At 37.4% G+C, this 21,552-nt stretch overlaps 2 protein-coding genes across 3 annotated transcripts in view; one reads left to right on the forward strand and one right to left on the reverse strand.

Annotated features, from left to right (window-relative positions):
* The window catches only part of elof1 (elongation factor 1), a 28,950-nt gene extending 9,695 nt beyond the window's left edge, over window positions 1-19,255 (reverse strand). The window contains exon 1 of the mRNA XM_079819710.1: window positions 19,214-19,255. Within this exon, the coding sequence (XP_079675836.1) occupies window positions 19,214-19,250 (37 nt within the window). The 5' untranslated portion in view covers window positions 19,251-19,255. The remainder of the gene's footprint in view (window positions 1-19,213) is intronic.
* rab3db (RAB3D, member RAS oncogene family, b) lies at window positions 532-20,455 on the forward strand. Of its 2 annotated transcripts, XR_013816735.1 has the most exons (6): window positions 532-646; window positions 5,280-5,513; window positions 14,829-14,947; window positions 15,026-15,150; window positions 19,020-19,134; window positions 19,259-20,035. XR_013816735.1 is itself a non-coding variant. In XM_079819696.1 (5 exons), the coding sequence occupies exons 2-5, from the start codon at window positions 5,280-5,282 to the stop codon at window positions 19,441-19,443; spliced, it is 663 nt and encodes a 220-aa protein (XP_079675822.1). In that variant the 5' UTR covers window positions 532-646; the 3' UTR covers window positions 19,444-20,455. The 2 variants fall into 2 exon arrangements, 1 of the variants encoding a protein (XP_079675822.1); XM_079819696.1 differs by lacking the exon at window positions 19,020-19,134 and having other exon boundaries at window positions 19,259-20,455.
* The last annotated feature ends 1,097 nt before the right edge of the window (window positions 20,456-21,552 follow it).

Here is a 21,552-nt window from a genome sequence, read left to right on the forward strand (position 1 = left end):
TCTAAGGCCAGTAAAACAGATTTAATTATAGCCAAGGATTTTCATTTAATTCCTGCTTATTTACATTAAATTCGAATTGTAATTCAGCTTTCTGTACCTCGATTAAAATTAATCTAAAATTCAGGAATCGAATCGATAGATAGACAGACAGATAGATATATAGATAGATAGATAGATAGACAGACAGACAGACAGACAGACAGACAGACAGATAGATAGACAGACAGACAGACAGACAGACAGACAGACAGACAGACAGACAGACAGACAGATAGATAGATAGATAGATAGATAGATAGATAGATAGATAGATAGATAGATAGATAGATAGATAGATAGATAGATAGATAGATAGATAGATAGATAGATAGATAGATAGATAGATAGATAGATAGATAGATAGATAGTGTAAAAAGGAAGAAAAAGAGCAGAGGTGCTGTTAATGACGGAGCTGGAAGCCGTTGTGCACACACTTCAGATCCGGGAGCTCCGTCACACATGCACGCGCGCGCGCGCGCGCACACACACACACACACACACACACACACACACACACACACACACCGACAGAGTTTGTTACATACGCGTTTTCACGCAAGGATATCCCGGTGGCTTTACCGGAGCACGAGATAAAGCGCTTGTGAAGGTAGGAACTCAATTCAATGTAGTCTTTGCGTTTGAAAGTATTTTTTTGACCCCCATACAAACATTTCCCTGTCTCCGGATGGGAAAACGACAGCAGTTTCATGAACTTTTGGGTCGTGCAGTATATCAACTGTTTACATTTTTTTCGTAATTATATCATTGTTGTTCTTCAGAATAGTTTAGAGATCGTCAGCAAGTGAAGTGAATTCAGTCCAGCAACAAAACACTTGCAAAAAAAAAAGTATCTATTTACCATGGTAGCTACTACAACCACTACTATGGTACATATCAAAGTATTGTGATACCATGATGGTACTGTTCTGTTAGGAAGGACAGGGTGACTGAAAAGAAAGTTATTAAGGTTATTAAGTTCTGTATAGTACTGATACCCTTCCCTTTTTTTTCCATTTATCAATTCAATCAATCATTTATTCATTTAATTGTTTATGTATTGCTGTTATTGTTGTATGGTAAACCTCCTGCATGCAACACATTATTTAGTTACATTCATTAGATATCATCCTTTCTATTTTATGAAATAAATGTAGTTGTGTGATTGTCTGCAATGTATAATAGCAAATTGTGTCCTGTTTAATTCTATTCAACTGGAACACAGTTGTGGACATCTGCCAGACGATCAATAGACAGATCAGCACCATGGTAACCAGAGACCCCAAAACACCATTTGGCCCTCTGGTGAATCTCAGATGTTACAGATCATTGATCTATAGCCAGCCGTGGGACATTCAAACCAGCTGAGGTGCATTTTAGTCCTGCGGGTCTCTCAGATTTTGCAGAGAGATCTGACCATTCAAATGGACTTGTGTTTTAAGTTAATAGTAAAAAACGTCCAATGAAAGTCTATGAGGCAAGACATACCCCTAAGGTTTAAAGCAGAAAGGTGAAGCTGGTATTTTACTTAAAGTAGCATTTTTTTCCTCCTGTACAAAAATTGTTATTTGAACTGTAAAGGCGAATGAACTTGTGATAATGTGAATGTGCCTTTAGCATTTGTTCCATGTAGATCTATTTTATGGATAGTTGGATCACGTCCCTTTCTGGTATCCTTGCCCATATCATGCATAATTTATCTGAAAATTATGACACGAAACCTCATACTGAAACATGTCAAATTAGACACACAAAGACCCTCACGTAATTGTGCAATGGTAACCTGGCAAGTCAAACGGTAGGAACTTGATATTATCTATTCTCCATAAGGATTGCATGGTTGAAGGTGATGCAATATTTCATGTTGTAATATGCCTTTATTATTAATGTGAAAGATTAAGCTCTGATTCTGAGCAGATAAAAGTACTGTTAATTGGGGGAAGGGGTTCCATATAGCATAAGCATTATTGATTTGTCTTCTTAATGGGACAATTGGGATGGGATTCGCATGTTCTTGCTAATGGATGGACGGCTGTGCTGCTGAGTGCCATTTGGTGTGAAACCATTCAATTGAGCTGTAAAATGAATGCCGAGCATATATTCGCCTTGTCAGATCTGTTTTAGGGTTTCATCCAGATACACATATGAACTGCCGAAACCGTAGCAAAGGAGCTCTAGGGGGGTTTGTGTCGCCGGTGTCCCGTTGTTAAAGATCACTGGGGAAAAAATCCACTTTTATGGATGTCTTTGGCTTCAGTTGTAGTCTTGGAAGGCCTCATGTAGCCAGTGCACATGCTCAACATGTGACAAGGGCTTTTTAGGGAGCTTAAGATCCTTTGCTAAGGCCTAAGAAAGTACAGTTTTACTCAACTTTGGTGTTCACTTGAACAATAAGGCATGGCAGCAAGTGAAAACGACGCATGCATGTGATATCGGTAACACTTTTCAATAAGGTCTCATTTGTTAACATTAGTTAATGTATTAACTAACATGAACTAACAATTAGAATTTATTAATTTTTTTTAATGTTAGTTGTTCATTACTTGTTCATGATAGTTCACAGTGCATTAACTAATGTTAATACATACAACTTTTGATTTTAATAATGTATTAGTAAACATGAACTAAGATGAATAAATGCTGTAGAATTATTGTTCATTCTTAGTTCATGTTAAAGTCGGCGTGAAACGGAAGTTGAGATCGTCTTTTTCTCCTTATTGTGACGTATATCCGAGTGAAACGGCTTCTGAAATTAGAAAACATGTAGGGCGGGGCTTGATTTCGTCCTTCGGGAATTGATTGAATCGTTGGAAGTTGGGCGTTGCTAACAAAATGGAGGCTGATTTGAATGCCAGTTTGCACTCAGTTGTGGAGAAATTCGATCTATCTCTTAAATGTATTTTCTCTCTACATCTTTTCTACATATGTTACTGAGCATATTTCCTCACTTTTCGCTGGTTTATGCTACAGATTTCACTTATTTTAAGCCTTTTATGGCTTTATTTCTGTAAAACTTTTCTCTCAGCTCTCCCTTATATAAGGGGGGCGCGCCGTAAGCGCGTTCACACACGCTGCATTCCTAAGTGCGAGCCGTCACGACAAGCTGTTCGTCCAACAATATCGAGTAATTTTGACATAAAAAAAGCTTTTATTTCTCATATATTTCTCTCTTTTTGCCTCAAGTCCTTCCTGAAGAAGGTATTTTGTACACCGAGAAAAATGCACCTAACCACCATATTGCTACGATCAGTGACAGGTTTCTGAGAGCGGTGCAGAAACGAGACAGGGGGCGATAACCGGGAGAGAAGAGAAGTCGTTTCGATGGGGGAGGGAAAGTTAACCTATTTGATTAAAAATTATAAGGGTAAATTAATTTTAAAAAAATTATGAAGTGCACAGATAAATCAGTTATAGTAAACACTACAATATTAAAATTAAAAATACGAATTGTAAAATTTGATTTCATGCCGCCTTTAAAGCTGCTCTCCGTATTTTTTGTGTGTTCAAGATTTACAAAAAGTTATATAATGAGAATGTACAAACATGAATCAATTTTCCAAACCGTGTTTTTGTCTTACTCTGAATCATTATGGTACACTTATAATAAGTGTTTATATTGGGACTATTTCAGACCGGTCTGGTAGGAGCCGTTGCGGAGGAGCACAGTCCCTGTGTGACTCGCCATAGACATAAACAGAGAGAAGTAGCTCCGGCTGCAATGTTCTTCCACAAGACGCATGCAGTTCTGTTTATTAAAGAAACACGCCGACTTTTTGGGACTTTAGCTTATTCGCCGTATCCCCCAGAGTTAGATAAGCCCATACACACACCATTTTCATCTCCATGCGTGCCATAACTCTTTCTGACGCACCCACCGCTAGCCTAGCTTAGCACAAAGACTGGAGGTAAATGGCTCCAGCTAGCCTACTGCTCAATAAGTGACAAAATAACGCCAACATTTTCCTATTTATATCACTTTATTTTTGCAATTAAGTGATAGTTCACAAGAAATATGCCATTGTTGGTTTCAGAAGACTTGGAATACTAGTCGTATCTACATTTATAATTTTTTTTAATGATGCTTTTTATGTCATTGTTTGAATTCAACAACCCCAGTCTCCACTTTCATTCTATATTATCATCCAATTGTGGGATTTTTAAAAATATTTTAGAAAGGAGTCTCTTATCTTCACCAAAGCTGCATTTATTTGATCCAAAAATACAATACAATTTTGATCAAAGCTGCATCATTACTCCAGTCTTCAGTGTCACATGATCCTCCAGAAATCATTCTAATTTGCTGATTTGATGCTCAAGAAACATTTATGATTATTATCAATGTTGAAAACAGTTGTGCTGCTTCATATTTTCCCATGTATCCATTCAATGCATTCTGTGCTCATTTGCTCAGTTTTACTTTTAAAATAGGAAGATGTTTCAAAACCTCTCAAGTGTTTCTTATGGTCTTGCCCAATGATTTTGCAACCCTCTCCACTGTAATCTGAACGTTAGGATTAACCACCAGACCAGTCACAAGCTTCTCAAACAAAACCGCGATACTGAGCACATCAGTGATGTGCCACTCTGAGTTCTGTACTAACCGGGGTCCTTCAGACCATTCGGACCAGGCCATTCTAAATTACTATTGCAAATGAGTTCAAAAAGATCCTTCCTAACAATTGCTCTTGTGTCCTTGAGACAATAGCGGCTGTGGGCAGACAGTCTCTTTGTTGTAGCATCTCCACCTCTGGAGTGGAGTGGTTTTTGGGGCGCTCTGCCCGCCTGTTAATGGGTCTGCATGCTTTGTTTGTGGGCCCGTCGCCATGGAGACGGGCCGTGAGGGTCTGATTGATCAGCTGAACGGTGGAGGGGTTGTGTTTCCATTCCCAAAGGTCTGCCTGTTAGTTTAGGCTCTGCTGTCGGTGGAGATGGCAGGTTCTGAAGCTTGTGCTCAGAGGGTAATCAGATATTTGCTTGTGTCATTTATTTGAAGTCCATTTTACTTCCGGAATGTGACATATTTCAGAGCGACACAGGATATTTGATGAGAAAAAATGTGCTTTCTAAACATGTGTTTAGAAATTAAATGGGGTCCATTTTGATTTCATGTTTGAGACACCAAAATTCATACAGTTTTATGTATTTAAATAGTTGCAGGCAACTTCTAAATGAAACATGAAATCATTAAAAATTTCCAAAGTGGCTCTTGTATTGATTTTGAAATCTCTTTTTCTCTCTTTCAGATGGCATCCGTGGCCAACTCGCGTCTGCAGCCGTCGCAGAAAGACGCGGCTGACCAAAACTTTGACTACATGTTCAAACTCCTCATCATCGGCAACAGCAGTGTGGGTAAAACCAGCTTCTTGTTTCGCTACGCGGATGATTCCTTCACTTCGGCCTTCGTCAGCACGGTGGGGATCGACTTCAAGGTGAAAACCGTTTTCCGCAACAACAAGAGGATCAAGCTACAAATCTGGGTAAGTTTGATTATCACCTGATCAGTCTGAAGTCTTAAACTAATTGGAGGAAAACTATACTTAAAGGTCAAGTTCGCCGATAGTCCAAGTCTGAGAAGATCATGGAAATGAATGAAATCTGTTTATGAAATTAAAGCTGCACTATGTAACTTTTCCGTCCGCTAGAGGTCGCCTGTTCAAAACAAAGGCGTAGTTTGATGGCGCCACGTTTGAGTGCAGAATCTTGGGACATGTGGTCTTCACCTCACAGCCGGTGGAAGAGAATCGGGATAGGACTCGGGCAGAAATCATGTTGATGGATGTGATTATTAACGTTTCTGTAGTGAAGCAGAAGCAGGAACGAGTGTTGTGGAGCTGAGCAAAGCCGCTGGAGGGATTGTTAATGAGAAGAGCGGCGGGACTTTTATTATGCCACAGTCGCCGGCACTATTTCCGCTTTTCCGGTCATGAGTATGAGGTAACGCAACTCTGTTTATCATATTAGACACATCTGAGTGTGTTGAAAATGAAATTATGACGTTACTCTGTGCGTTCCCTCGGCGACTGCTATGACACTTGGAAACCGGAAACTGAGGGGAACGCAGATATGACGCAATCGACAAGGCGACTTCCTCACACGTCCTGGTTCATTGGTTAAAATAGCAATTTTCTCACGATTTACAAATAGTTGGAAACATTTGGGATATTGTAAGTACTCAACTGAACAAAATATATAACACTGGCCTAGTGGTTTTTGGATATTTTACTGCAAAAATGTTACATAGTGCACCTTTAACCTGTTAACTCTTTTTAACCATATAATTTTTAAAGTGTCATGAAACCCTAAACCATATTTTCTGAGATTTTAAAAGAAGTATGTGTGTTGGCCTAGTGGTTTTTGGATATGTTACTGAACATTTTTATATGTATAATACCTTTTTGAATCTGCACACCTTCTAAGTCCAATTTCTATTAATTAAAAAAAAAATCCTAATAACAAGTGACTGCGATATAGTCGTGGAAATTCATTTCACTCTTAAAAATAAATGTTCTTTATTGGCATTGATGGTTCCATGAAGAATCTTTAACATCCATGGAATCTTTCCATTAAACAAAAGGTTATTTTATAGAAGAAAAATATTTTTTTTAGGTTATTAAAATGTCCTTCACTCTAAGAAAAAAATAGTTTTTTTAAGAACTGATCAGTGAAAGGTTCTTTGGGGAACCAAAAATGGTTCCTCAGTGGCATTGCTGTGAAAACCCCCTGTTTGGAAACTTATTTTCAGAAATTTGTCAGAAAGTGTGTATCTGGCATTGCAAATCATGCGTGTAAGCAATAAGGTACTCAAGGCGTTGTTAGGCACGACGCAAAGCAGAGTGCATGCAACCCCTTCAGCCATGACTTATACACAAGTAACTTATTGCTTTTATAAAACGGTTACCACACGATACAAATATTAAAGCCAAAATGTATGTATCAATGCAACTTTCACAAAGTAAAATCACTAAAAACCTTCCTTCCGTCCAAAAAAATAGTCCCTGACCATGAACAGCAACCACTGATCTATAACAGAAGATGCATTATTACGCCATGAGATGGTGGCAAAGACTTAATGAGTGTGTCCATCAGTAGCGAAGACTTCTACATTGAAAGGACTGAAACTTGTTGTGTGAACACTGGAACAAGACACAACTGACATATCCTTTGACTAGCGTCAGTGTTAGGACATGGGAAAACCCCTTTACTGACAATTACTTTCATTAAGAAAATAGGCCTGACATGAAGGAATATGCTAAATCTGAATGCAGGCACTACACTCGGTCACTCAATCTCTCTCTCTCTCAATAATACTGTAAGATTCAATGAACAATATCAATTGAGACCACACATATGTTTATGTTGCTAAGAGTGGTTGCTAAGGGTGTTATGTAGTGATACACAGCGGTCATAGCCGTGTTTTAAGCCATGAATAAAACACAGCTATTGACCAATCAGAATTAAGGACTAACCGTTTTATCAACATGTAGAAACCAGTTTTAAGATTCAGTGGATCATGCATGTTTGTGGTTTTTAACTAAAGTGGCGATTTTGCAGATTCAGAATGACTTGTAGGATAATTGTATATGCTGTAAAATGACTAACACACTGACTAACAGGGACTTTTGAGAATGTTAGCTTTTAAGTTTTAGCCTCAGGAACTAAAGGTCAGATTACTGGTGTTATTAAAAACATCTCAGAAAGCCATAATTATCAGCCGCAGATGGGTGTGTGTAGATGTGTGGTAATGGCAGTTGCCGGCTGGTACGGTGCTTTGAGTGGGAGTGAAGTCAGTACATTCCTCCACAGCAGAAATGCTGCAATGATTTTTAAAGTTGTGGATTAGCAGTTAATCTACATGCTAACTATATATAGCTATTATGCTATAAGAAAGGGCCACAACAGGTTTAAAATGCATTCAAGGTCAAAAAACACAGATTTTCTCATAGTATACACTGCAGCATCAGCTCTTTTTTTTCACCGTGTCTAAAACGGTTTGATAAAGGATTCTGTTGTGATTGGTCTACTCTGCTCTGATTGGTCAGATGGCTCAGCAAATGAAGACCAAATGCTGGCATTATGCAAATTTGTTACAAACCAACATAGGTTTGAGCAGGAAGTAACATTGGATCTAAGGACGACTTGTTTTAGGGAGTACAGAATCAGTTGAAGAGTTAATTTGCATGATTTATGAAAATTAAGAGGTATCTGTTTTTGCAAATGAACTCTTCATTTCTTTATTTTAGGGGACAATAACTTTATTTATTTGGACTTTAATAATTTAAACTTTATAGGCCTTTTACATTCACAAACATCTGTATTACACACCACATGAAAATTAATATCTGAAAAAGCATAATAGGGACACATTAAATACTAGTTTGTGAAACAGTTTGCATTATACATCAATAAAAATATACCAAAAAATAGTCTAGTATACTACATGTGGCAAAGTACATACTACTTGCTGCATACTTTAGTATTGTAAATGTTTATCACATGACTCATGCATGTTTAAAGGGGTGATGAACTGAGAAATCAACTTTCCCTTGAGCCTTTGATATATAAGAGTTCATCTTGATTTAAGAATATCCTGTAAGTTTCAGACTTGAAAACGCCCTTGTTAGTAAAAGAAAAGCTTTTATTGACACATTCTCAGAATATGTCGACCCTTGATGTCATCGTGTGCTGAAACGCCGCCTCAACAGATAAATATGTATGCCTGATTCTGTAGCCCCGCCCACCGACTCGTGGAGCTAAACGGATCACGCTACTGAGCAATAAACATGCCGAAGATGGCAAGATATTGCGCTGTGCCTGGTTGTGGAAGAACATAATACACACATTTCCTAATATTGGAAATGTGTGGTTGAGCTTTATTTTAATGAATATCCAGCTCACGTGGGGAAGACATTGCACATATGTTCATTTAACCGCAGATTCGTTTGTAAACAAGAGACTAAATTTGCAGACAGGATGAGATTACATGAATGAATGAAGCAACACACTAATGTGAGTAAAACATGTTTTACATGTGATAGTATTGCATTGTTACAGATCAAATACAATGTTACATTGTGTACATGTCTAACTAAACATAACTTCCCACTGTCACAGGGCTACCAACAGACAGGCTACCAATATGTATCATCTTAAATAGTGAGATAACATTCCTTTCTTGATGCACGTTGTTCACTCTCTTGACTTGATATTTGAAGGAAAAATACAATCGCAGAAGTTTTGATCATGCAGTCTGCAACGTACTTGGCGCCCGCGTATATCCACAGATCGGGCGGGCCAAGTAATATAAAATAACATTCATGTTAATTGCTGGTGGATGAGAGATAAATCATTGTGTTTGTTTGATAAAGACCTTTTGCGAGCCCTGTGGGTTGCCGTTTTCCCACACGCTTTCAAAACAATGCCAACGCGTACTCATGGGGGAGCCGAAGCTCATTAAATATGCAAATCTTATCCAATCATAGCAGTGGGCGTTTACTTCCAAGTCTTTAGGGCCGAGTGTGTCTTTTTGGAATTTTAATCCAATCCAATTTTTGGCAGTTATATCATTATAAGAAGAATGCAGTTTATATCACTCATCACATCCGTCGTTAATCCGGTCAACTCGAGTGCAGTGCATCGTGGGATACAGTTTCTAATGCAGTGTTCTTCCCGCTGTATATTGTGGTTCATCCAGGTTTTATGCATACAAAACATTATCATACTGTTCATACTATATATTGCAGAAATAGTAAGAGTAGTGTGCTATTCTGAATAACACTAATCTAAAAGGAAGTAGCTTTTCTTTAGGGATGAATGTGAAATGGGTGGCTGCACACACAGCAGTGCATTTAGTCTTAATGTGTGCTGTGGCTCTGATCCAGAACTAGAAAGGCTTGCTTGTGTGTGTGTGTGTTAGTTTCTGATAAAAGCTCCTCCTGGCCATGCAGAACCTCTGCATCTGTCAGCCATTGACTGGAACAAGACCCAGAGATAACTTGAGAGTTCTGCAGATGCGCTGGAACGATTCTGTTGCAATGCATTTTTTGCAGTTTCCTATGTTATTTAGAAATGTAAATGTGTTTTTGCAATTGTGTGTGCAAATCCTAAAGGGGACAATGAGTGGTGGGACACTTAACCTCACAGGTGTGTGTGGAACGATCTCGGACCATGATTCATGCTTGTGATTCATAAATCACACAGTTAGCATGATAGAAAAATAGAAAATCATTGCATTTGTTTTCCTCGTCTTGGCCTTTATAAATGTATGGCCTTTATTAGAAAAAGGAAAAAAATGATTTATCATCCTACTTGATGTCTTAACCAATTGATGTGTTTGTTACTATATATACCGCCTGTAATGTCAAGCTAATCAGTCCATTGCACACTGAGATATGGGTATTCATGTGTTAACAGTTCACACTGTTTGGCTGCCATTTTGAAAGCTGCCTGAAAACTTTCACCAAGTAGCCCCTTAAATGTGCATTTTTAGATCTTTATGCCTTTGTTTTTGATAAGTATAACGTCTTACTGCAAAGTGAAGAGATTCATGTTTAGACTTTTGCATATTATAACCTGGAACCTGGGTGTGGGAAATAATTACAGTTCGATCCAAAAGATAGTTTTAGCAACATAGCGCAGGTGCTACAGAACACTGTTAGCTTACTAGCTGAATAAGATGGTGTGCTACACTAATACATTACTTCACAGGCATTTCTGGCTTGTATTTTTTAAATCCTTTATATTATACATTTACAGTTTATTGATGTTCTGTGGTTTTACACTGCTGTATTTTTTAAAGACTTCATATTATTGTGCGGTGAGCTTAAAGGGTCACTACTATTAAAAGCACAGGAAATACAAATTGACGCAAAAATCCTGCCTACCTTACCAGAGCATGTGAGCAACCGCTCACCGGTAAAATGACTTGCGCTCAAATCCCGCTCCGATATGACCTTTCTCTGTAGCCTACTATACTTGTAGCCAATGTTGGGTAAGTTACTCTAAAAAAGTAATGAATAACTAGTTACTAATTACATCTTCAATAGTTTAATTAGATTAGCCTACTGTAGCTACAAATTACTCTCTCCAAAAAGTTTTTAATTACTAATTAGGCTACTTCCCAAATCTATATCAACCTCGTAAGCGATTCAAGGATAGACATGAAACGGTTCTTTTAATTCATTCAAATAAATAAAATAAAACTACATCAATTATTCTGACCAAAGTATTACAAATGAAGAAGAAGGATACATAAAAACATGCATTTTAAAGTTAGTCTTTAAATGTTGATGTTAATTCCATTATTGTATTATATATAATTGTATTTAGTATATAGTGCAATTACATCAGAAGTAACTGTAATTAAATTACAGAAAAAATAAGAGTAATCCCTTTTCTTTACTTTTTCAAGGGAAAAGTAATTAAATTACAGTAACTAGTTACACCCAACACTGCTTGTAGCCATTAAAACACGTATTTAGTTTCAGTTTAAATATTATAATATTATTTTTTTTATTAAATGTACGTTGAAAAGTGAACAGGACACATAAGATACATAATAGCCTATGTCAGAAGACGGGGGTCTTCAATAAGTTCAATAACACAGCAATAAGTTTTGTTTTGTTGAAAGCCTTTCTTTAAATTGAATTTCGTTTTGTATAAATTGTATCTTAATTTTAATAAATATTTTATCAACCAAATTGCCCGGATTTAATAAATAATACGCAAATAGCCTATAACAGACAATGACATGGAGGCGGCGGCGCTGCGTGAACAACGGCTTAAATGAACAACTACTAGAAAAAAGAAGAAGAAAAAAAATCTTTAGTCAGGGGCAGCCCTATTTCAGATAGCCTATATTTGATCCAGCATGTCACAAAGGGAGTTCTGGGTTGAGCGCGGTGCTAAGCGGAATGAGCTTCAGAAATGAACTGAATCTCCAGAAAGGCGCTCTCACTCTGGAGGAAATATAACCGCTCTTTCTAGCACACACCGCAACGGTCACAATATGACCTCATGTATGTTTTAAAAACATAATTCAACATATAAATAATACTTTTTAATTGGCCACTTAAAATGTTTATTACAAATAAATGATTCAATTCTAAAAAATAATAAATGTAAATGAACAAAAATTTGCATTGCATTTGCAATCCTTTGAAACCAGGGGGTGCTGCAGCACCCCCACTTCCCGCGCCCCTGCATGACCTAGATTATTTATTTAGCAAAATTGTCCTTTTAAATTTTATTTAATAATAATTATTAATAAAACAAATGTTTGCTGTTCCAATAAAGCTCAGTGTGCTCCCTTTAAGCTCACCCACATTAAACGTCTATGTAAATACTTCATAAACAGACTTTAAATATTAACTCATGGTTGCACTTCAAGTTAATCTTTATAATATTATTCTTTTAAAAATGTTGTTTAAAAAAACACTTTTTATTTACTCGAAAAAACTTGCACTGTGTAACTTTTCCATCCGCTAGAGGTCGCCTGTTCAAAACAAAGGCGTAGTTTGATGGCGCCAAGTTTGAGCGCAAAATCTTTGGACATGTGATCTTCACCTCACAGCCGGTGGAAAAGAATCGGGATAGGACTCGGGCAGAAATCATGTTCATGGATGCGATTTATTAACGTTACTGTAGTGAAGCAGAAGCAGGAGCGATTGTTAATAAGAAGAGCGCAACACAAGCCTCGCGAGCAGCGGGACTTTTATTATGCCACAGTCGCCGGCACTATTTCCGCTTTTCCGGCCATGAGTATGAGGTAACGCAGCTCTGTTTATCATATTAGACACATCTGATTGTGTAGAAAATGATGTTATGACGTTATTCTGTGCGTTTACTCGACGGCTGCTATGACACTTGTTCACACTGCAGTGAGAGTAAAGCGTTTCTGCAAAATAAACCAGGAAACCGAGGGTAACGCTGATATGATGCAATCGACAGGCGACTCCCTCACACGTCCTGGTTCCTCGGTTAAAATAGCAATTTCTCACGATTTACAAATAGTTGGGAACATTTGGGATATTGTAAGTACTCAACTGAACAAAATATATAACACTGGCCTAGTGGTTTTTGGATATTTTACTGCAAAAATGTTACATAGTGCACCTTTAATGGCATCAGGGGTGTAAAGTGTACAAACATGTACCCATTAAGCACAGCCAGACTTTTTGCATTTAATGATGTATATCTTAATCTAAATTCTTTTGTCATTTAAAATAAAATAAAATATTATTGTGTGAGAGATTAATATTTTATTTTAACATGACTTCTTGTACTCAAACCCTCAATACCCTGTGCTCTAAAATGTCTCAATGTAGATATTGGTGAGCTTAAAGGGTTAGTTCACCCAAAAATGAAAATTCTGTCATTACTCACCCTCATGTCGTTCGACACCCGTCAGACCTCCGTTGATCTTCGGAACAGAAATGAAGATATTTTAGTTGAAATCTGATGGCTCTGAAAGGCCTCCATTGGCACAATGGCACGGTTCACTCTCAAGACTCTTATAAGGTACTAAAGACGTTGTTACAAAGTCCATCTCACTACAGTGGTTCTACAATAACTTTATGAAGTGACGAGAATAGTTTTTGTGCGCAAAAAAACCCTAAATAACGACTTATATAGTGATGACGATTTCAAAACACGGCCTCATGAAGCTTCGAAGCGTTATGAATCAGTGAGTCGAATCATGATTCGGATCGCGTGTCAAACCGCCAAACTGCTGAAATTTGGCGATCCAAACTGCTGAATCGACTCACTGATTCATAACGCTTCGAAGCTTCATGAGGCCGTGTTTTGAAATCGTCATCACTATGTAAGTCGTTATTTAGGGGTTTTTTTGCGCACAAAAACTATTCTCGTCACTTCATAAAGTTATTGTAGAACCACTGTAGTGAGATGGACTTTGTAACGACGTCTTTAGTACCTTTCAAGGGTCTTGAGAGTGAACCGTGCATTGTGCCAATGGAGGCCTTCAGAGCCATCAGATTTCAACTAAAATATCTTCATTTGTGTTCTGAAGATGAACGGAGGTCTGACGGGTGTCGAACGACATGAAAATTCTGTCATTAATTACTTACCCTCATTTTTGGGTGAACTAACCCTTTAATAGGTACGTTAACCCTATTTATTTATATTGTACCACTCTTTTAAGTCTTACAGCTTTTTTTTGTTGAATTGATTGCTCATTTGAGCTCATCTCTGCTGTCTGTCACTCTTGCCAAGCTTTAATGAATCATGTGTAAACCTGTGTGACCCAGTGGTTGCCAAAGCAACCCGTTCTCTCCTCCCTCTCTGATGATGGGAAGGCTCTTCATGCTAATTTTGTTTGGTCAATAGCAGGTTTCTAAGAGACGACGCATTGTGCCAACCCAGGCCCATAGTCCTTAAACATAGTTGGATGATCCATCTATCCATCTGTCTATGGTGTCTTTGGTGGTGATATTGTCTTGAAGGGTTCTTAAAAGATTACGTATTATGATCATTTTAAAACAAAATATGACAAAAATGGTCTCAATCAGCTCCCTAGTTCAGTAGTCAGGGCACTGATCAGGATGTAAGTCAATGGGCTGACTCCCTGATCAGTGCTCTGACTACTGAGCTAGGGATTGAGACGCACCCAGGCTCTCCAAATTTGACACCCAGAAAAAAATAACAACTCTTGTTTGCCATCTACTGGTCATCACAGGTAATAACACTACAAAGACCATTTATCACATTCAGCTTCACATCCAGGATGTTGTGCCCATGTGTATATTTAGGATGATTGTAATGATTGTGTTGTTTAGGACACAGCCGGACAGGAGCGCTACAGAACCATCACTACAGCGTACTACAGAGGAGCCATGGGCTTCCTGCTCATGTACGACATCACAAACCAGGACTCCTTCAACGCCGTTCAGGACTGGTGAGTGATATACACACATGCACCCTATATGTGTATTGAGAAAGTTTAATCTTGAGGTTATGCTCATATTGCTCTTAGGGCCACACAGATTAAGACATACTCGTGGGATAACGCACAGGTGATACTGGTGGGCAACAAGTGTGACCTGGAAGATGACAGACTCATTCCAACAGAGGACAGTCAGAGATTGGCTCATGAACTCGGTGAGAGGAAGCACATTTTAGCCTTTTTGCCAGTTTGATTTGCTTATTTTGATGACCTGAAGAGTGGGGACATTATCAGGAAAAATCACAAGATTCAAACATTACCCGCATAAGCACCAGTCTCAATGTGTCACAATCGATCGCCATTTTTATATCTGAAACTAAATATATATCTATATCTACATCTATATCTGTTCAAAAATAAGTAGTGAATGTTTCCACAAAACTGGTTCCTATTTATTTATTTATTTGAATCAATGTAGAAAAAACTGAACTTGCATTCATTCGTTAGTTTTTTATTGTTATTTAAGAAATTAATTGTATTTTATTAATTTTCCCTCTCTCACCTCGATAATCTCCTGAGACAATTTATAAGTAAAATTTAATATTAATGTATTTATAATATAAATAATTTATTAACAAGAGTGATTCATAAATAAGATGAATATTTATAAATATTTTTTAAATATATTACGTATATAAATAAACTACAATAAAATAAAATATATTAATATGTTTAATTCATTATACATGGATCTTTGTGTTTGTGTGTATATATATATATATATATATATATATATATATATATTATATCATTGTTTATATATTATAATACAAATATAAAATAAGATAATTGTATATTTTAAATATTTTTTATAAAAAAATATAACATTTGTGACTAAATTTTTTAAATGTATAATAATTATTATTGCATTTTAGAAAATAACACACACATGCTATAGAGCTCCGGAGGTCACGTGACCCATTCTGTTTACGACGCCATTTTGGCTGGCAAGAACAGCCGGCGCCAGCATGAGTTTCAAGGCAACGGAGTTCACTTTGCACTTTAATTCAAAAGACATAGACTAGTATATAGCAACACTTAATTTATTAAACATAACAGATCCCTAAAATGTCCCCGGGGTGCTTTTCTCGTGTATGGATAAAGGAACGGATAGCTTTCCTGTCAGGACACCTGTGGCACCAGCAAGTTACAACTAGCCTAGTTTGGACGTAATTGGGCACTAAGTTAGAACTTATGCACTCCTAAATATTTTTGCGTTGCACCATTAAACTTAGTTGAAGCCTAAATCTACGTATAAACAAAATATTTACGGAAGCCTCCGATCAGGAGTAACATTAACAGAGAGATTAGCAGGCAGACGGAACTGCATCAATACTAGGGCTGTAACGATTTGACCAAAAATAAAAACCTTGATTAATTGAACATTTTACCTCGATTAATGAACGATTATTTTGCTCTTTTTTTTTTCTTTTTTTTTGCTTTCCATTTTTTTGCCCTCATAAGGTTTTTGAGTAAGTTCCTGATAAGGTTTTTGCTGTAAATATTTTCTACTATTAGAGGTGGATTTTTTTTTTTCTAATGAAAGTGCATTTCTTTGTGATTTTAAAACTCTTGAAGGAAACGGTTGACTTTCAGCAGTTACTGTCTATGGGGCAGATTTCTGCTTGTTGTACATCAGATACAGATAAATCAGCACAGTAGGCCTACATTACATTTATTTGAATGCATTAATGAGAGAGTGATTGTGTGTGTGAATTACTCATACCGTCTCTGATTTAAGTACAAACCACAGCTTCAAAATGAACAAAGGTATTAAAATATATGCCTATAACGGTTGAGTTTCTAAGCTACTTTAGTGACTTTACTTTAGTCACAGGACAGCGATTGACAATGAGCTTCTGCGCTCCTCTCTGCGCGCGATCTTCACGTGATGTGTGAGCTACTGTATGAGTGTTCGTTTGTCACAATATATCAGGCATTAGTTCAACATAATACACATCTGATGGTCTAAACTCGCTTTAATGTTCAAACTGGCAGGCCTTAAAACACATACAAATTACAAAGCTTTGTGAGGACGCAGGTGAAAGAGCCTGCCTTCAGGGTCAGAGACGCGACACGGCTCAGCTCTGTGTCACAGAAAAAAGCTGAGCACTGAACGGAGAAGTTTTCTGTATTGTTGTTTTTGAATAGTGCACAATCGCTTTAAATGTTCAAACTGGCAAGCTTAAACGCATTTACTTGACAAACTTTATGAGGACGAAAGTGAAAGCGATCTGCGCTATAAGGCTATAAGAACGGCAATTAACTGACCTGTATAAACTGTGTAAAACATGCAGTTGCTATAGTGATTCTGGGCATCTATAAGCACAGATAACTGCTCCTGCATCTCTGTGTGCCTGTAAACTGCACTTGATGTGACTGACGGGGCGGAGTCACGTGGCTAAAACCGAAATAACCGACATCGGTTAGAGGTTCTGAATTTCGGTTTCGATTATTTTCCGATGAATCGTACAGCCCTAATCAATACCCTCTTGTTTTACATGACAGACTTCAATTCTTTACCTATATGATAATGCTGACATATACACGCGCTTACATTTGAACCCTCTGGGGTTCTTCATTTATGGGTCACACTCAGGACCTTCGGGTCAAAAATGATCCGGAGGGCAGGATTAAGATAAAAAAGATTTGAGTAAAATCAATGAAATATATTTTTGTTCAATAATATTTTTGCTTTTCTTTTTTGGTGTTGAGATAATTTTATGATTTATAATTAATATTTATGCAATAATTATGACCCATTTTTTCATTGGACACATTGAGCATTTTTATCACGCAATAACACATTTTTACCACTATAGTGGATCTTGCGTTTTATAAAAAAAAAAAATTAAATCGTAGCTTCATCGGAATGGTTCGAAACTTGGTGACTTTATTGGTACTTGGTATATGAACACCCCAAAAAATTGGGGACAGGATTTGAAAAGTCTAAGTGGTCGTAAAAAAAAATTGTCACACTCAGGCCCTTCGGGTCAAAAATGACCCCCATAGGAAATGAATGGGAAATTGGCAAAAATATGAAAATACAGAGTTTTTTTGTGCATACAATCTACAAATCAGCCAGGATGCAGAAAAAAAGGACTCAACAGTGAAGGGGTGAACAGACAAAAAAACACACACACACACACACACACACACACACACACACACACACACACACACACTTATACACACAAAAAAACACACACAAATGAACGTGTGCCATTCCAAAAGCTAATTCTGTTTTTGTGTGTGTGTGTGTGTGTGTGTGTGTGTGTGAGTTTTTTTGTCTGTTTTGCACTCTTGATGTTTTAGAGATTCACCCCTTCACTGTTGAGTCCTTTTTTCTGCATCCTGGCTGATTTGTAGATTGTACGCACAAAAAAACTCTGTATTTTCATATTTTTGCCATTTTCTATTCATTTCCTATGGGGGTCATTTTTGACCCGAAGGTCCTGAGTGTGACTATTTTTTTTACGACCACTTGGACTTTTCAAATCCTGTCCCCAAGTTCCAATAAAGTCACCAAGTTTCGGACCATTCCGATGAAGCTACGATTTTTTAAAAAATTTGGATAAAACGCTTTGGGTCATTTTTTTTTAACCTGAAGTACCCCAGAGGATTAAGAGAGAAAACATGTGAATAGATTAACGTTATATGTTAGCGGTTAACACAAACCTGTCCAAAACAGCGCGTCGCTGTGTGCATCTGTTTCATAGGTCCGTGTTGTGCATGTCAAATAAAATCAGTCATAATCAATAAATGCCATTTCTTCTTTTTTTTGTTTCAGTATTTATTTATAGATCCTTAATTTAGTTTCAATAAGCCTACAGTTTCTAAATGTTATTTATTTATAAAAGCACTTATGTGACTGAAATTCATGGCATTTCAACAACTTAACAACTACGATAAAATGATTTCCCCTTTGCGTTCCCCCGCCTGTTCTGGCATCCTGGCGCACATCAGATGTCCATCATGTTGAAATAGTAAGGTTTAAACAGTCTGGTTTTAAATTATTTTATAGATACCAATGCGACAGCCGCCCACCCGATTGCCTGCCAAAATGGCGGAGTTTAGGCTGCGTGACGTCCACCTCCGGAGCGCTATTCCCTGCTATCTTTGTTCCTCCACATTTAATAGTGAGAACATGTCATGACAATTATTTCAAATCGTCAGTTCATATGATATAATCCTTTTCCTCAGTCTTTCCTCTCCTACCATATCCTTCTCTTATGCGTTTTGCCTTTTTCCTCATTTCCGCAGGTTTCCAGTTATTCGAGGCCAGCGCCAAAGACAACATCAACGTGAAGCAGGTATTTGAGTGTCTGGTGGACGTGATATGTGACAAGATGACTGAAAGTATGGACGGAGACGGTCCCGTGTCCAACCATAAAGACTCCAGTCAGCAGGACACGTCCCCCGAGGGACACAGCGGCTGCGCCTGCTAAAACAAACTCTCTCTGTCTTTATCACGTTGAGAACTTCTCTTCACTATTTACCACTACTTGGGATAATCTTTGCTTTCCTTTTAACCCAAACGGCATCTGCTAAAGGCACTCAGTGTTGTTTGTGGAAGTGGATTGGACTTTGACTGCACTAGTGATCTACGTGACGCCCCTTACATATTCACACATGCACACGCAGAGACGTAAACAACTGGAGATATTCATCCACGCCCATTCCTCACGCTCTTCACCCTGTTCGCCTCCTTTTCTCTGTCTTTCCCTTAAAAAGGCCACGTTTCCATGGGTCTTTGTGGTTTTAGCACATCTCCTCAAATACCTGGCCCGTAACGTCCACAGCCCTGACCGCTCGGTCTATCTGGGTGTCCATCTGCTTTAAACAGCTCATTTAGCAGCATTATTGAGATAAATGCACTCTGTTATTCTGATACGTGCAAACATGAGCTGATGAAACCTACGGAAGTTTGTTTCTGCCACAGAATGAAAAAAAAATTAAGACTTTTTGTCTCTAAATTCTGACTTTCTTTTCCTTGCAATTGCGAGAAGCTCAAAATTGTAAATTATTTTATCTAAATTCAAAAAAAAAAAAATGAATTGTGAGATATAAACTTGCAATAACTTTTTTTTTAATTGTAAGTTTGTCGCAATTCCTCAATTTCTCACAAAATTCTCACAAGTCTGAATTGCAAGATATAAACACAATTGTGAGAATTGCGAGATATAAACTTGCAGTTCAGACTTTTTGGTTATCTTGCAAATCTGACTTTCTATAACTTTTAACTCCATCTTTTCTAACTAACACCTCTGAGAAATAAAGTCAGAATTGTGAGATAAAATGTCGCTATTACCTTTTTTTATTCCGTGGCGGAAACGAGCTTCGATAGAAACCTGTGTTCACGCATTTAGAAATATGAATGTTTTACTCTTTTACAAGTTATTTTTTTGAAATGAGCATTTTCTTAAATTTATAAGATAGCAAATAAACTATATATAACCCAAAATGACCAGTATGCTGTCACAATAATTTGTTATATCTCGTTATACTTTCTTAACTTATTAAATGTCCAACTAAATTTGGCATCATTCCTAGAAAAAGTGTAAATATTTCATAAATCCATTCTTACATAAAAGTGATGCATTCGATGCAAGGAACCGGTGACACTTTACAATAAGGTCTCAGTTGTTAAAGTCCCCATTAAATCAAAATGGACGTTTTTTTGGCTTTAAGCATGAATATGTTCTGCTATCTATAAGCCAGTGTGCTCCAAAACTATGAGAAAATTCACATTTAGAAGATATAAGCGTTCAAAACATAGTCTCTCATTTCCGCCAATATGGGTCAATGATTTTGATGAAATCTCATCAGATTTACTGTCCAATCAAATCCAATAAAAAATGAATATTGTGTCATCATTTAATCACCCTCAAGTTGTTCCAAACCTGTATTTTCTCTGTTCTGCTGAACACAAAAGTAGATATTTTGAAGAATGTCTGTAAGCAAACAGTTGATGGTCCCCATTGACTTCCATATTTTTTCCATCAACTGTTTGGTTACAGACATACTTCAAAATATCTTCGTTTGTGTTCAGCAGAACAAAGAAAATACAGGTTTGAGGGCGAGTAAATGATGACAAAATGTTCATTTTTGTGTGAACCGTCCCTTTAATATCTGAACTGTGTTAAGTCTAGTTAAAGGGATAGTTCACCCAAAAATGAAAATTTGATGTTTATCTGCTTACCCCTAAGGCATCCAAGATGTAGGTGTCTTCGTTTCTTCAGTAGAACACAAATGAAGATTTTTAACTCCAACCGTTGCAGTGTTTCACTCATATAATGCTTGTCAATGGGGTCGAACTCTATTAGAGTAAAAAAAACATAGACAGACAACTTCAAATTAAACCCCGCGGCTCGTGACGACACATTGATGTCTTAAGACACGAAACGATCGGTTTCTGAGAGAAACCCGACGGTATTTATGCAATTAATTTCACTTCATATCAGACGAACGCTTTAGCTCTCCAGACTGCCATCACTTCCTGTCAGTGAGGTCAAATAGCAGCCGGGTTATAGATATGTATACGTAGATTCCTCATT

Source organism: Gobio gobio (assembly GCF_949357685.1).
Source record: "Gobio gobio genome assembly, chromosome: 1".
NCBI classification, from domain to species: domain Eukaryota; kingdom Metazoa; phylum Chordata; class Actinopteri; order Cypriniformes; family Gobionidae; genus Gobio; species Gobio gobio.

Bases quoted from the DNA above. Each gene is read 5' to 3' on its own strand.
- rab3db (XM_079819696.1), top strand. From the start codon at position 5,280: ATGGCATCCGTGGCCAACTCGCGTCTGCAGCCGTCGCAGAAAGACGCG. The intron at 14,948-15,025 runs GTGAGTGATATA...TATTGCTCTTAG, and splicing joins TTCAACGCCGTTCAGGACTG to GGCCACACAGATTAAGACAT. The intron at 15,151-19,258 runs GTGAGAGGAAGC...TCATTTCCGCAG, and splicing joins GAGATTGGCTCATGAACTCG to GTTTCCAGTTATTCGAGGCC.